The sequence below is a fragment of the Balaenoptera physalus genome (genome assembly GCF_965194825.1).
Source record: "Balaenoptera physalus genome assembly, chromosome: 12".
Taxonomy (NCBI): Eukaryota; Metazoa; Chordata; class Mammalia; order Artiodactyla; family Balaenopteridae; genus Balaenoptera; species Balaenoptera physalus.
In genome coordinates, this window is record NC_138897.1 from 24,740,905 (window position 1) to 24,757,356 (window position 16,452).

Genomic DNA, 16,452 nt, shown 5'->3' on the forward strand with positions numbered 1-16,452 from the left:
GTGTCCATCAACAGATGAATGGATAAAGAAGTGGCATATGGGGAGGGTGGGAGGGAGGGAGATGCAAGAGGGAAGAGATATGGGAACATATGTATATGTATAACTGATTCACTTTGTTATAAAGCAGAAACTAACACACCATTGTAAAGCAATTATACTTCAATAAAGATGTTTAAAAAAAAAAAGTGGTATATATATATATATATATATATATATATACAATGGAATATTACTCAGACAGAAAAAGAATGAAACTTTGCCATTTGCAACAACATGGATGGACTTGGAAGGCATTATGCTAAGTGAAATGAGTCAGACAGAAAGACAAATACTATATGATATCACTTATATGTGGAATCTAAAAAATACAACAAACTAGTGAATATAACAAAAAAGAAACAGACTCATGGATACAGAGAACAAAACTAGTGGTTGCCAGTAGGGAGGGGGAAGGGGGGAAGGGCAAATGGGGTCGGGGATTAATAGGTACAAACTACTATGTATAAAATAAGTCAGCTACAAGGATGTATTGTACAACACAGTGAATATATCCAATAGTTTATAATAACTATAAATGGAGAATAACCTTTAAAAAGTGAATCACTATGTTGTACACCTGAAACATATAATATTGTTCGTCAACTATACCTCAATTTAAAAAGTTAGAAAGAACTAGTGGCCTCCATCCTAGATAGATTCAAACAAGAAAATTTTCCTTCTGTTAACACTCTGAGGTTTTCATTTTTATCACTTAAAAATTTAAATGAGAGTAAGAATAATCTATAAAACCAGGTATATCTATACTGCCCTTTTGGAGAGTGATCCAGTTCTTTTACAGGTTTTATAATTTTATATAATAAGTGCCATCTCTTAAACCTTCAGGGAAAAAAAATGTAAATTCCTTACTAAATTGAATAACTTAAAATGAAGGATGGGAACATACATTTTTAAAGGTACCCTAACCTAAAAGGAATGCCTTTGTAATTGAGAAATAATTGAAATACTTTTTATGAAGTGAACGATGACTCTCCTTTTCCTTTCTCTCCATCTCACTTTTTATTCTTCACGTGAATCCTGCATTTTCATAAATTGGGTTGATTTGCAGTGAGGAGTCCACTTGCACCAGCGGCGAGCCCAGGGGCACTTCTTCCCCTAGGTGGTGCCACAGGCCTGTGCTGCCTCGGTCCCTTTCTCAGCAGCGTCTCCACGATGCTTCTCTCAGCAGAGTTGGCTGAACTCTTGGTCTTTCTCACTTCCTGGGAATTGAAAGGAGAGAAGGAGCCAGCAGTAAAGAAACCTAGGGCAGCAGCTGGGGGACCAAAAATCTGTCCCACCTGCTAGCCAATGCCCCAGGTCCCTCTGGCCAAGGACACCGCCCTTTATTTCTCCTCAGTGGAAACATGGCAGATGCAGAGGCCCAGAGCCTAGGGAACCCAGTGTTACACAGTCTCTGAGCTGCTGGTAACAGACCACAGGCCCCACTGAGGTGGTGAGCGCTGGGCCCTACCAGGTGAGGGCACGGGGAGAGAGGCCAGGACACAGTCTGGAGCGGAGAGAAAGTGGGGCAACATTCGTACTCCCTGTGCTTCGCCGTCGTGGACACTTGGAACCCAGGGGCTCCTCTTTTTCACTCTGGACCCTGTATTTATTCGAGAGTCCCCAGCTGCCCCCAACCTTTCTCGGCTGACAGAGCAAGGGCTGCCGGGAGCTGTTTGTATTCTCCCCTCCACACTTTCGTGGACATAAACTGACTGGGGCCATAACCGGTGAGGTCTGAGGGCTGTGGGGTGCAGCTCAGACACATAGAGCAAAGACAAGTGGGGAGCTCTGTGTCCTGTGCCCTGGCCTTACTTCCCCAGGGATGGGCACGCTGTCTTAGACTCCACATACACCCCAGTGCCTCTGCTCTGAGAGCCTCAGTAAGGAAATGAGATGGATGTAATACTTCTCAGGAACACGGCCAGAGGAAGACGAGGCCCCTTCTACCTGTGCTCGGCAGCATCCACTCTCCCCACAGTTCTGCCGTGTTCCAGCAAGTGACAGCAAAGGGAAGTAATGAGATGGGGTCCTCCAAAGCCATGCTCTGGTCCCGTCTTGGCACAGTCAACATGTAGACACATCCAAGAGGCCTGAAGCTGTTGTAGAACAAGGGGTTCTGGCGGAGAAGTAAAAGCCAGACTTGTGTTTGAACATGCAGTTCCTCCGGAGCCTTTTAGAAACACAAGACAAGATAAAATCAGAAACTACATGATGAGGGAACATGCTGATACTAAGAGCAAAGAGCAAGCTATGCTGACTATTCACACACACACACACACACACGCACGCACACGCACGCACACACACACACACACACACGAGTGGTTCCTCACACTGCATTTCTAGGTTGCAAAGAGAAGCCAAGTCCCCAGGAGCTGAGGCCCACAGCAGATGAAATAGGACTCAGAGCCCAGCCAGCCTTTAGATTCGTGCCTGGTCTGCCATGTGCCTGGTGCTGGGAAAGAAGGGGATGTGGGAGCTGGGACCACAGTCATACCATCCTCTGGGGCTCTAAGCCTGCATCTTCAGGGAGAACCAGCAGCTTCCAGCAATTAAGCGTCATCCCAGCCTTGCCCTGGACCAACTGCATCGGTCGTTACCAACCTGCTTTCTGGTCCTCATAGGCAGCTCAGAGCCTAAGTCTGTGTGGATTTGCCCAGCCCTGAGAAGAGGCAGTCTGCCAAGTGGGAGGAACTCTGTTCCGCAGGCTTCTGTGTGTCCATATGAACGTGAGCTCCCAGATGTGGGCCTGGGCCCATCAGCCTGCAGAGGAAACGAGACCTCCAAGTGGAAAGACAATGGCTGAGTGAGGACAGACCAAGTTATGAAGGATACCGTGGTGTTTAGCCCCTTTGAGCTTTCTAAATGGCTGTTTTACAACAAATAGGAGGAAGTCTTTACATGGGTGCAAAGCAACTCCAGCAACTTTTCGTCAAGACACAGTACAGGGTTGAAATAGAAATATTCTTGGGCATTCCTGGTGGCACAGTGGTTAAGAATCCACCTGCCAATGCAGGGGACACGGGTTCGAGCCCTGGACCGGGAAGATCCCACATGCCGCACAGCAACTAAGCCCGTGCGCCACAACTACTGAGCCTGCATGCCACAACTACTGAAGCCCACGTGCTTAGAGCCCACAACAAGAGAAGCCACCACAATGAGAAGCCCACACACCACAACGAAGAGTAGCCTCTGCTCACCACAACTAGAGAAAGCCCTCGCACAGCAATGAAGACCCAACGCAGCCAAAAATAAATAAATAAAATTTAAAAAATAATAAAATAAAATAGAAATGTTCTTAAGACCAGAAATGTTAAGCATAAAGAGACAAAAAACACTGTAAGCTGTAGTACACTGCTTTAAAACTGTTCAAAAATGCACACGCAGAGGAAAGATAACTAATGCCATTAAAATGCTAATGGTATTCATATTAAGATAGTGGGATTATGAAATACATACATGGAGTACTATGCAGCAGTGAAAACAATCTACTGTAGGCATATGGATGAATCTCACAGCTATCATGTTCTTGAAAAAAGACATCAAACTACATACTATATGATTCTATGTATATGATGTCCAAAAAATGGGCACAACTAATCCATGATGACAGAGGTCAGAATGTGGTTAGCTTTGGAAGGAGTGTCTCCTGAGAGGGCCATGAGGGTGCGTACTAGGCTGCTGGGAACGTCCACATTCTTATCGGGGTGGTGGTAACACAGATGTGCACATATGTAAAGATTCACTGAGCTCTATACTTAATGGCTTGTGTACTTTACTGTATTTGTTGTATGTATTTAAACAAATACCATCAGTGGTTGTCTATAAGTGGTGAGGTGCGTGATTTTTCTGTTTTTCTCTTATTTTACAAATGTTTAGGACATGTTTCATTTTTTGGATTATTTTTTAAACGCCATATTTTAAAAGAGATATGTTTAAGAAATATATAGTAAAGTGTATATCTGATAGAATCAGAATAGGTTATTAAAGTAAACCAAGGGTATCTGAAGTATATTTGAGGAGACTGTGGGTTAACACCCGTGGCTAACCAGGCCTCTCCATGGCACATATGTCAGTATCCCTCATTTGAATAGGATTGTTTCTGGACATATCATGGGCCTGATACGGTGGACTCATGACAGAGCCACTGTGCCATTTTTCAAAACAATGAAGATGCCCTTGGAAGTGGGAACCATGGAATTTATAGAAGTGTCGGGTCACAACTGAGGAGCCTTAAGAAATCTAAGAAAAGGAGAGTGGAACAATGATAGCGTGTTCGCAGTATATACAAATATTGAATCATGTTGTACACCTGAAACTAATATAATGTTATATATCAATTACATCTCAATTTTTTTTAAAGTAAAAGATAAATTTTTTAAAAGTCAGCGTGCTGAACTCCACATCCCTGGCTGAACTTCAGAGCTCCAAGGAAGGATGACATGCAAAACTGCCAGAGTCTTGTACTTACACCTTAGGGTGAACACATTGCCTGAGCAGTAATACTGCCCCTTCCTGAGAAAAAGTGGTTCCAGGAGGTTCCATGCTACGTATCATGTGACCCAGGCCACAGCTGATTGGCCAGAAATTGGTGCCAAAGACAAAGCAGGCATTTGTAGGCTAGCCAGTGGCCCTCAGGGTGGCAGGGGGTGGGAACCCTGCCCAGTTGGGACGCTTTGCATTTATAGTGACTAACTGACCCGGCAGTCAGCTTCTTGCTCTGAGGAGCTGGGTTGTGAGTCATTCCTGGAGGCAGGTTATGGTAGTGGAAGCCAAAAAGGAGAAGTGAAAGCAGGAGGGTCACCACTGGGCCGATGACCACATGGCTATGAGGTCACTCCCAGGGCTTTCTCACCACCCTGGTCAAACCCCATCACCTGAGCTGAGCTACGAGTCTCTGTTGCCCGCTCCCTGAAAGAATGCAACCAATACACGAGTTCCCTTCCCACCCGTCCTGTTCACCTCATCCTGAGCCACCTCTGGGTGGGGCTGGGCTTGCAGGGATTCCAGACTCTCACCCCCAGCCTAGCTCTGGCAAGTGCCTGTGTGTCTTGTCTGGTGGGGCTCAGTCCTAACCGCCCAGCCGACATATGCTGGGGAGACTCAGAACACCTGGGCTGCAGGGCGCTGCCCCTTGAAATCTGCAGACCTGCGTGCTTGTCCACAGAAGAATTCTCAGTGACCACAGCCATGCTGGAATTTACTAACAGAGCAGCTGTCCTGCTCCCTGGAATGGCCAGAGGATGGGGGATTCTGATTAATAGAGAAACCACAAGCCATATTTTTTCAAATCAAAGTCATCAGGAACTGTAAGATGAACATTATTTCACATATCCCTGAGAAAGAAAATAAACCCACACGGAGAGTCTCTTAGAGACAGCAGAGGGCTCAGTGTACCAGGACCAAGTGATGACCCCGCCTCACGGTGGGAACAGCAAGGAGACTTCATGTTCACGCTGGTACTGAGTGGAGGGAAGGGAAGGAAGTCTCTGAAAATTTGAACTGCAGGCTCCTCCTCACACAGGCTTGCGGTCTGAATTCACACTTCCCGTGCGGTCCAAAAAACCACCCCGAAGCCAAGACTCTAAAGTGGTACTCAGGTGCCCAGCAGAAGTGACTGCAGCTCTCTCTGGAAGAGCCTGCCTTCAGTTTAAGTGAGATGCATCCCAGCTTCAGAGACGCCAACAGCATGAGCATCAGAGAATCAGCGAACTGGGATGGCTCTAATTTTATGAAGCATCAGAAAGCAATAAAATGTACCGAAGATTAAAATTGCTTGAGTGTCTCTGACTATGTCTGACCGTCGGCAGCCCCTGGGGTCTTCCAGGGCTATCGGTGTCCTTACGACAAGCGGTGGACAGCAGTGCAGGCAGGAAGCAGAGACAGTAGTTTTCTCCTTGAAGAGATGCAACAAAGGGAATTCCTCTGTGTGTTTAATTTCCATCCAGAGACCGGCAGAGGAGAGAAAGAGCAAATGGTACAAGGAAAATACGAGTACTGAGAACAACTGAACAGGGAGAGGAGGGTGACGTGTGGGCAGGACACGCAAGTCTGCTGCCCGGGCCTGGGGCTGAGGAGTGTGGTGCGCGGCGGTGGGGAGTGCGCATGTGGAACCATCAAATCCACAGGCATACCCCCCAGTACTTCTGAAAGGGGCTCCTTTGCTTCTCATACAGGTAGAGGACATGAAGGTCCCTGGAGTGATCATATCCTATCTGGGAACCCATGGAAAAAGCCCTGAAATGATTAAATGCAAGACGGTAGAGAATTATACGCTAGCTGGTCTGGACTATGGGAGTCAGAGAAGAGTTTCGGTCATGCTGAGAACTAAGGAAGGGTTGCCTTTCTCCTTCTTCTCCTTCTTCTTCTTCTCCTTCTCCTTCTTCCCCTTCCTCTTCCTCTTCTTCTTTTGCTTGAAAAGAGGTTTGCATAGAGCAGATGGGCTCTGAGGTGGGCCTCAGAGGATTAGAGTGGTGCCTGATGCCCATGGTCATTAAATCTTTATCTCCTGCTTGGGATGCTGTGCCCAACACTGCAGCTGCAGGCTTCTCAGCCGAGCCCTGCACCGCACCCTCGCTCCAGGCAAGGGCTCATTCTGAGCCTCCCCACACTGCTTCCAGGCTGCCCCACCTGCAGACGGGGTGCAGGTCCCAGCAGCACCCCCTCCCTGCTCCAGGCCAGGGGAATCTCCCATGGCTCAGGTGCCTGCCCTGGAGAGAACCAGGGAAGGCGGCAGAAGCTCGTGCACACACAGGCCAGGTGATGGAAGGCCCAGGGCCCACAGCGGGTGCCCAGAATCCTTGAGGAGCCAGCTCTGTGCCCCATCCAGGGCTCTTTCTCCAACACTGAATCCAACCCTCCGAGTCCTGAACATCTGCCAGGCCTCATTCCCCACATACTTAATGAGCATCTTCAAGAAACAATAAAAACCGGGAGAAGGGGGGCAATTATCAGCAACATTCCTATGAGTTAAGTTCATCCTAAAGGAAGAAAAAATAAACAGAGCACACAGATGCAGAGGCTGTGATTGGCCAGGAGGGGCATGTTAGAGACCCCCCTTTGCGGTCCACAGGAAATTCCATCATTGGAAGCCTGGAAGGCCTAACCCCTCCTCTACCTGGAACGCTGAGACCCAGAGAGGGAAATCGTTCGCCCAAGATCATGGCTCCCATCAACAGCTGAGCTGGCAGAAAGCAGTTGCCCTGGCTTGCGGGCTGTAGGCAGGGTGGTCTCTCCAGCACTGGATGCCAGTCCAGAGGTCACGCCCCTTGTAGGGTGGTATTTTATCTCTTTCTCTTGCAGTTTTGTAAATTCTCAAAGCTGATCTGCTGACCTCCCAGAATGCCTTTTATAGCTGAGCAAACTAAGCTGAAATATAGCCCCAGATGTTCCTAAAAGGAATCTACAGGGACCTCACTTCTAAAACCTCCCAAGACAAGTTCCAACCCTGCACACCTCTCTCCCAAAACATCCGGACTCCAGATTTGGTATAAGAACTTCAGCAGGGTCTGTCTAGTTCCGCACAAGCCTGATCCTGGTCTTCCCAGAAGTCAGCCCGATTTCTGTCAAGCCCAGGAGAACCTCGGCTTACGTGGGTTTCTCTTTGTGGTGGCGAACTCAGGGTGTGTCACCTTCCCATCACCTGGGGGGTGTCCTGGACAGCTATGTTAATTAAGAGCCGCTCAGCAGCAGCCCCCAGCCCCACCAGGCTGCTGGGCCCCCAGTCAGGAGAGAGCGGTTGCCTGTATCGCCAGGCCATCCCTTGGGGGGCGGAGGGGAGAGCTCGGGAGGGACAGGGACGTGGGAAATCTGCCCTCCGCGAGGACAAAACCACGACAGGAAACACGGGGTCTTAGGTTTCCTCGCTGGAGATGGGGGAGGAAGAGAGATGCGGAGAAAAGGAGATGCGGAGAAAAGGAGGTGCGGACGGGCTGGTGGGGCGGGGGTGGGGGGGCGCAGGGAGGGGAGAGAGGGAAGCAGGCCGAGCCGGGCGGGGCAAGGAGAGGCCCCGAGGCGCGCGCGAGGGGAGCCGAGCGGAGATTGGCCGGCGGGCCTCGGGCCACCGCTCACCCCGGGAAACCTGAGCCCGGCCTCCACCGCCACGGGAGGGGCGCCCGAGGGAGCCCGGAGCAGGGTGGGCAGGGCGGAGGCGACGCTGGGCCGCAGCCAGGGCTTCCCCGGAGCCTCCCCGCGCCCTGCCTGCCGGGGCTCTGCCTGGCCTTGCGCTTCCCTCGGACCGTGACCGCCTCCGTCACCTGCCAGTGGCAGCCTCTTCACACTCCCACCCTCGTCCCCTCCGGGCCCCCTGGTGCTTCTGGCCGCAGAGAACCAGAAAACCTGAGAGTTAACCAAGTGAGTCCCCCCGAGGCCTAACCTTAGGGATGGTCTGAACTGCTGCCTCGCTTTACCCAGGAGGGGCTCCCATCTTTGACCCCCAGGGTCAGTTTTTCACCCAATGGCACAGCGGGAACTGGAAAGCTGGCCTCCTAGCCCCTTCCCTGGCCTCTGGGTGCCCCCTGCCTGCCACCGGGGCTGTTCCACCCGGCCTTGTCCTCTTAGGCCTCCACCATCTCTGATTCCTGTACAGTGTTCTCAGCATTTATCCACCGGTGTCCCATTGGTCCAGCCCCAGAAGCTGTAGTGATATTTTGCTGCACCTGCTGTCTGCCCCGGTGCATGTATGCACATTGAGAACCTGTTTGGAGGCCCAATGGCCTTAATCCAAAGATTCTTTCTAACGGTAGAATTCTGGGCACTTAGATGACAACGTTTTAGTTAACAGAGCCTTTGGGCCCCTTCAGATCCTCCTACCCCAGCTCAGGGCTGTCCCAGCTGCCAGAAGCCACAAGAGCAGAGCCTGTCACCTCTCTTCTGGTGTCCTTGTCCATGGGCCACCGGTCAACAGGACAGTGAAGGGTCCCCCGTGATGCGAGTGGCGGGGCGTTGGAGGAAGGCTGCTTGGCCTGGGCTGAGAGCCCGCCGGCCTGTCCCGGGAAGGCTGCTCTGTCTCCTGCACCTGCATCTCAGAAAGCCTGTGAGAAGCTCTTTCAACAACAAAACACTTTCTTAGGCAGCAACACAGATGACCTGAGCTAGACCTGAAGCTTGAGGCCTCGCAAGGGACAGCGGGAGTCTGAGAAGAGGGGGAATTAGCCCTCGCCTGGCACTTGCTTCCCGACCACTTCGTATCCTGGTTTCTAAAGTGGCATCTCCCTCAGCTGCCCCAAATGGACCAATGCCGGTATCCCAGTGAGGCACCCGAGGAGGAGGCTGCTTTAAAGGTGGGAGAGAAAGTAAAAAAGGATTTGCATACAAAGAATAGCTGGCATTTATTGAAGCCTTGCTCGGCAGGCCCTCAGAGCTCCCAGCACCCAGTGGGGCAGGAACTATTATTATCATCATCCCCCCTTTCAGATAAAGAACAAGAGACACAGAGAGTGGAAGGGACTTGCCCAAACTCACAGAGCTCACTGGTAGTGGAGGCAGGATTTAAACACGCGGCCAGACCTGCCACCAAGCTACCATTGCCACCAGACCCTTGCACCTGGCCCCCCTCACCCTTCAGCCCCTGTCTCTGTCCCAGACGGACTGTCTACTGCAGGAGTCCAAAACCTCCTGAGGCAGGAGATAGATGGGCCTCAGGCTGAGCAGCTGGAGTTCGTCCCCTGTGGACAGATACTCCAAAATAGCAGGAGGGAAGAGAAGCTGAGCCCTGCCCCGATAAGAGATAAAAGACCACATATTCCTCATTCTCGAAGTCAAGGAGACTTTCCCGACTACACACGTGCAGAAAGGCTCCTTGAAGGTCAAAAAGAGAGGGGGCGCCACCCCATATTAGGTGATGTCAACCCACCCATAAACCTCTTCACTGGAATCCATCTTGGCTAAGAGGTGCACGCACACAGGGGAGGACCGTGAGACAAACCAAATACGGACTCAGAACCATGCAAAGCAAGATGACTGGCCAAAGGAAATCCGGAAGAAACGCCCCATAAACATGATTCAAACTACCATGAGGGCGCCACTCTCTCTCTCCGAGCCTGCCCGTGTGTCTATCCACACGTACTGTTTTTCCTCCTAATAAACACTGTACTTGTTTCACTACTTTCCACCTCTATGTGGAAGTTCATTTCTACACAGCTGACCTACACAGGGCCTTGTCAATGGCCACTGGTCCTGGTGGTCTAGTGGCTAGGATTCAGTGCTCTCACTGCCGCGGCCTGACTTCAAACTCTGGCTGGGAAGCTAAATCCTGCTTCAAGCCGCGGCAGGCCAAGGCCACCCGAGAGCGCTCCCTCCACCCCAGGAGCCTCCCTGCCCCCAGACGCAGCCCACACATTTGACGTAAAGGTCAGTTCCGTCTCTGGGTCTCAGCGAGCACGTGATGCCTCCAGCTGTAGGATCCTAAGGTCTGGAATTCCCAGACAAGCCTAATCCCAAATTAGCTGGGCTGGTGTTAAATCCTGTACACGCAGCTGGTCCCCAGTGCCTCCGCAGATGCTGCACCACCCCTGCAGCCCTCCTGGGCTGAAGCATGGGCTGGGGTTTCCTAGCGAAGTACGTTTGGGAAATACCAAGTTAAAGGTGTAGGTTTCTTAACTGTGGGACTTCTCAGAGCTTTAAAAAGATAAATGCTCACTGGTCATTTGTAAGAGAATAAGGTAGTATGCAGATTCAGAAGCTTCCCAAAGGGATGTGACCAGGGAGCAAACCCTTTATCACTGAGTATTTCAAAGGAGTCCACTTTGAGAAACACTTCCTAGAGCACTGTAATTAGTCCTATTCCTACACAGAGGCTCTTCGTATCATCATCCATGTCTAGTAGCAGAAGGAAGTGTTGCAAGGATGGCATAAACCTCCTGAGACTTCATATCCTCGTGTCTGCAGCAAGTTCAACCCAATCCCCCGCCCTCTCTGCTCCCCACCTTGTCCCCTGGAGTTGATCTACTTGAACTTGTTTACAATTTGTGGGCAAGTTTACATTCTGGAAAACCACCCCAGATCAGCCAGTAGAAGAAAAGATAAAGTCAAGTTTCTGGACAATCAAGAAGTGAAATCGGGGCTTCCCTGGTGGCGCAGTGGTTGAGAATCTGCCTGCCAATGCAGGGGACACGGGTTCGAGCCCTGGTCTGGGAAGATCCCACATGCCGCAGAGCGGCCAGGCCCGTGAGCCACAACTACTGAGCCTGCGCGTCTGGAGCCTGTGCTCCGCAACAAGAGAGGCCGCGATAGTGAGAGGCCCGCGCACTGCGATGAAGAGTGGCCCCCGCTCGCCGCAACTAGAGAAAGCCCTCGCACAGAAACGAAGACCCAACATAGCAATCAATCAATCAATAAATAAATCTTTAAAAAAAAAAGAAGTGAAATCATCCCTTGGGAACTTTTGACTTGATTTTAATGGAACCAGAAGGGGGGATAGTAGTGGGGGGAAGCTGTGAAAGCACTGGCTTAATGCCATCTGGCTCCTGAATAATAAGAAAATGCGGTACCTTATGAAGTTTGCAGGATGCCTTCACATCCATTGCTTTATCTGATCCTCACAATAGCTCTGTGTGGTTCTAGAAACTGAGGCCCAGAGAGAGTAAGTGATCTCTCCGAGGTCACACACCTATTTGTGGGTATACCCAGAAGCATTTTGAAGCTGGGTCCAGGGCTCATTCACTGGCCCCATTTCCAGTTTTTTTGCAGTGCTGTTTTCTTCAAGGGGGTCTAAGCAAATGTGCTCTTGTTGAGGATGGGGGCTGTGGGTAACGCTCAGTCAGGCATAAGGGTGTTCCCTGCACCCACTGCCTGGGCAGGAAGATCCATCTGGAAGCCACAGATGCAAGCCCATGGCCTCCTCCAGGAGCTGCCCACGTGAGGCCACGGAACGCCACAGTCTCCCTGTTAGCCAAACCTCCTGCTTGCACGGCTGCCAGGGAGCGCTCCGGGCCGGGGTTAGAGAGCCCGGGTCTGACCCCACTCCAGCCCTGCACGAGCCACATCATCGCTCCCTGAATTTCCACTTCCTCCGGCCGAGCCCGGGAAGTGAGCTCGCCCTGCCTGCTTGGCAGGTGTGTGGCGGGGGTGCACCGGAGACAGACTGTCCGGAGCTGCCCAGGGCTACCGAAGTGTCCCCTTTGCTGCTGCTGCTCCCAGGGCTCTGAGCCTCAGGACAGCTTCCTCCTGGCTTCTCGGAGGGCGTAATTGCAGATTTCTCTAACCGATGTCTCACAACCAGCAATGGCAGGCCCAAGGGACTTTGAGCTGCCTTTCCCTAATACTGGATGCGGAATAAAGCCCTGGATGTGGGACTCAAGGCCAGCTGGATGGGCGGGGACTGACTCCACTCCAAGGATTGTCTTCTCTGTGCCCTCACACGCCACCAGACAGGACTCAGAGGGGCTTCCGGGGAAGAATGTGAACGCAATGCAAGAATTAGAGGCCAGCAGGAAGGGCTGCCCACTGCCGCTCAGCCCTCAGCCGCCCCACCTGGCTCACACAACCCACCTAGAGGACACCAATCCCCATGTCGCCACCTCGTCCTTCCTGGACCAACACGTGCAGGTGCTAGATGCATCCCGAATGCACGAGGCAGGGGTTGTGGCTGCTCCTGACGGGCTGTGAGTACCCTGCACCCCAATATGTCTATTTGCACGGTTTAGATTTCCTAGCAGGTGAGGGTGCCTGTTCAAGGCAGTTTAGGGGCAGAGTCAGAGATGATGCTGGCTCTCCAGCCTCCCTCACAACAAGTGAGCCTGTGACGAGACGGTGCAGACAGAAGCCAATGGAACTTTCTCCAAGCAACCCTGAGGGGCTTGAGCTGCAGGGCTGACCTGACAGGTTCAGGGTGGAGAGGAACACATCTCCCATCCCCACTCAGGACAACAGCGTGTCTCTGTACTCGAGCCTGCGGTAGGGGGCATGGTTTGGGGGACCAGCCTGCCTCCACCCCGCCTTGGGCTTGACTGTTTGGGGCAGCGATGGGTTAGTTCAGTGTTCCCGAGCGTCGTCTGCAGAGCACCAGGTCCTCAGGATGCCAATACACGGTCAATAAAAGGGGTTGCATGGTAAATGGAGTCTGGGAAAGAGAAATAGGCATCCTTGCTGCAGAACTTCTCAGAGCCTTGAATATGATGATACGTGTTCATGGGCTCGACGAGGAGGGTGTAGTGTGCAGGTGTAACTGCAGAGCAACCCACAGTATCACTGTCATCTGGAAAATACTTTAGGAAAAGGTAAATTTACCAAAGGCCACAAATAAAACTACACACACATTCCCTCCAAGTTGCCCTTTCTTAGTAGTGCAGGATCCTGGACTAGTTTCTTCTCTTATGGAGATTCCACTTAAGGGATGGCCAGCAGAGTCCTGGAGGGCAGGAGCAAGAAGACAGATGGTCAAGGGGTGTCACAGTCCTGGCTCGGGCCAGTGCTGACTGCAGTATGGCTGGTGTGATGGTGATGTGTCTAGCTTTACTCCATGGGGTGAATCTGCAAGGCAGAGGTGCAGGGCCTCTCTGGATTCCTCTCACTCTTTACCGCCCCAGCCCACCAGCTCTAAGTCCCATTGGCCGTGCCTCCATATCATATCCCAGGCCAGACCTCTTCCCTCCCCTCACTGTCACCATAGTCCAAGCCACCTGGACACGCAGCAGCCTCCCAAGGAGGTCTCCTAGCTTCCGCTCCTGCGGCCCTAGAAGTCAAGTCAAACCCCTGCTCCAGACTCTTCATCACATCCAGAGAAACATCCCAAGTCCTTCCCTGGCTTAAAACGCTCTGCCTGTCCTAGCCCCTGCCCACCTGACAGCTGCATCCCTTACCCGCTCACCCCCACCCTGCTACCTGTCATGTCAGCCACACAGGTCTTTCCTTCTACTCACCAAACACATCAAGCTCGTCCCAGCCCAGACCTCCACCAGGCTGCTCCCTTGCCCTTGCTAGCAAGCTCCCCCGCTTCGTTCAGCTGTTTCTCCTCATTCAAGTCTCAGCTGGAAGGTCAAGACCATCCTCGACTCACCCTCCTGCCACCAACCACTCCACTTCACACCATGTGAATGATCTCCACGGCATTTATCCTGATGCCAGTTTTCTTCTTATTTGCATCTGATTTTGTTTGTCCGCCTCACCAGAACGTCAGTCCTGTGGGGCAGGGGTGTCTGTCTTTACCACCACTCAACACCCTGCCCATGCTGAGAGCAGTGCCTGGCACACAGCGGACACTTGGCAGAGGGACACTGGTCAGTGACCTCTCCCCACCTCACCTCCTTGTCTGAAAATGGGTCCCAAGAGGACCCCCAAGTCAGTCCCCAGCTCTCCTGTTTCATTTTCGCAGCAGTTCAGGGCAGAAAGGAGATGGGATGGAGGAGAAAACGATCCCCAGAAAATGCCAAAGTGGCAAAGCTCTCAGAAAGGAGGACCTTCTGATTCCAGGAACCGGTGGGGCGTTTCCTGACCCGGGCTCTCGCACAGGCTGCAACATGATTCCAAGTCAGAACCGTCAGGGCTGCTCAGTGACAGGCGGGCAGCAGGACGGGAATAGGTGGGCCCGCCTAGCTCTTTCCATGAAGGACAGGAAGCTCATAGAAATCAGACCCTGTCCCTCTGCCAGGCCAAGGCCAAGGGTGGGACAAACTTCCTTCCCATCCAAGGCTGCCCTTGGCTGACGTCTTCCCCCTTCCAGGTGGCCTTTGATAATCCTTTTAACCAAGGTGACCATATTGTTGAAACAGGAACACTTTGAAAGTAAAAGGGGAGCTATTAACAGGCATAAATCAGGCCTGTTCCTGGCAAACTGGAGCATAGAGTCACACTATTTTTAACCCCATTTCACCAGATTAAAAAATCACAAAATAAAAGGCAGGGAAAGAGGGCCCAATATACTCCTAGAGAGGCCCACTCTCCAATCCTTGTAGATTCTGGAAATTGTTAGTAGTGGGGGAGGAGAAGGAAGATTGGGATTTCTAGTCAATCCCGTGACTCGGGTTACAGAGGACAGGCCTAGGCAAAGGTGATGCCAGGCGGGGTTACAGTGGCCTTGGACACCTCCCACCTCCACCGCCTTCAGTGAGGAGGTGCGGAGGGCAGACCCCAGAGAGCAGGAGGGTCTGAGAAGGGGGAGGCGGCAGACACCCCTGCACCTTCCCCACTGCAATTCCTTAGTATTTGTCAGGGAGGCGCAGTCCGCGAAATAAAGCCCGCGGTGAGTCTGCTGAGCCCTTGAGACCCCGGAGCTGAATGCAGTTGATACAGGCACGCGCACACACGCGCGCGCACACACACACACACCGATCCAGCCCGGCCCCCCCAGCCTCATGACGTCAGTAGGCTGTTCTGGGAAACTCTCCTGAAATGCTTTCTTCTGGCTCAGATGACACTTGACTCAGAAGGTGAATTAAAGCCATTATATTTATGTTTGATTTGAATTTGAGTTTAATTTTAATTTAATGCTTCTTTCTCCCTCCAAAGGACGCCAGTTTCTCTCAGGGCTACTTCAGGACTGATTCACATGACTTCTTGCTTTCCCACTGGCTTACTTGATTTTACTGGTTTTTCTTTGGTTCAACTGTCTGCACTTGACTGGTTCAAGAACTGTCCTGATAGAAATATTGGAGTTTTCTGAGTTTTTCCACCAAGGTGCCTACGTCTAGCATGGGACCACCTCCAACCCCAGCTGGGCTCTGGAGTGGAGCCTATGTGAAGGGCTGGCCACGATTCTCTCCAAAAAGATCATTCACTGGGTCCCCTGCTCTCCCTGCATTAGAGGGTCTCCATGGGGTCCCCTGGACTGAGAACCCCCAAAGATGTGTAAGTGGAAATAAGATTCACGGGGCCAGTGATTTGGTAGTTATGGAGACTGAACTCACTCCATAGTATTCAATGACAGTGGTGATTTTGCTATTATTCACCAACAACACATACTTATCGAGGTCTTGCAATGTCAGGCCCTGTTCTAGGTGTGGGGAGCAACAGTGAACAAATGCAGCTGGGTCCCTGCCCTCACGGAGCTTACATTCTATGCGGGGAGTAGACAGTCGCAGGTGGGTATATACTATTGTGCCAGGCAGTGGAAGTTTAGTAAAGAAAAGTAAAGCTGAGTGAAGAGGTGGAAAGTGGCTGGAACTCGGGGGACAGCACTGGTTCAGAGACGGGGTCAGGAGAGCTTCTTTGAGTAAAGACCAGTGAGAGTGCAGGACACAGGAACTCCTGGGGGGCAGAGTCCCAGGTGGGAGGAGGAGCACGGGAGGGCGGGGAGGCGCAGACCTGCCTGACATTCCCAGCCCAGGGGAAGGCTCTGAGGCTGGAGAGTGAGCGGGTGGAAGAGGCTGGGGTCAGTGAGGCCATGGGCAGCGGCCAGTGGCCAGATTACAGGCCTTACCGGCTGTGGGCAAAGGGCTTCAAGCTCCCAGTTGAGCTAACGCGTGATCAGGCCTTGCA

At 51.7% G+C, this 16,452-nt stretch overlaps 1 protein-coding gene across 2 annotated transcripts; it reads right to left on the minus strand.

Moving 5' to 3' along the window:
• Positions 1–213: 213 nt before the first annotated feature.
• Positions 214–7,986, minus strand: LOC309639430 (uncharacterized protein). 2 transcript variants are annotated; one of them, XM_082416681.1, is made up of 3 exons: positions 2,537–7,986; positions 1,987–2,155; positions 214–1,256 (listed from the first exon to the last, which is right to left on the minus strand). In XM_082416681.1, exons 1-3 carry the CDS (start codon positions 2,627–2,629, stop codon positions 1,219–1,221), a joined length of 300 nt encoding a protein of 99 aa, XP_082272807.1. In that variant the 5' UTR covers positions 2,630–7,986; the 3' UTR covers positions 214–1,218. The 2 variants fall into 2 exon arrangements, with proteins under 2 accessions (XP_082272807.1, XP_082272806.1); XM_082416680.1 differs by having other exon boundaries at positions 1,987–2,209.
• Between the last annotated feature and the right edge of the window lie 8,466 nt (positions 7,987–16,452).

Bases quoted from the DNA above. Each gene is read 5' to 3' on its own strand.
- LOC309639430 (XM_082416680.1), bottom strand. From the start codon at position 2,629: ATGCAGTTGGTCCAGGGCAAGGCTGGGATGACGCTTAATTGCTGGAAG. The intron at 2,210-2,536 runs GTATGACTGTGG...TGTTTCTAAAAG, and splicing joins GCTTAGAGCCCCAGAGGATG to GCTCCGGAGGAACTGCATGT. The intron at 1,257-1,986 runs GTAGAAGGGGCC...TTCAATTCCCAG, and splicing joins GTGGATGCTGCCGAGCACAG to GAAGTGAGAAAGACCAAGAG.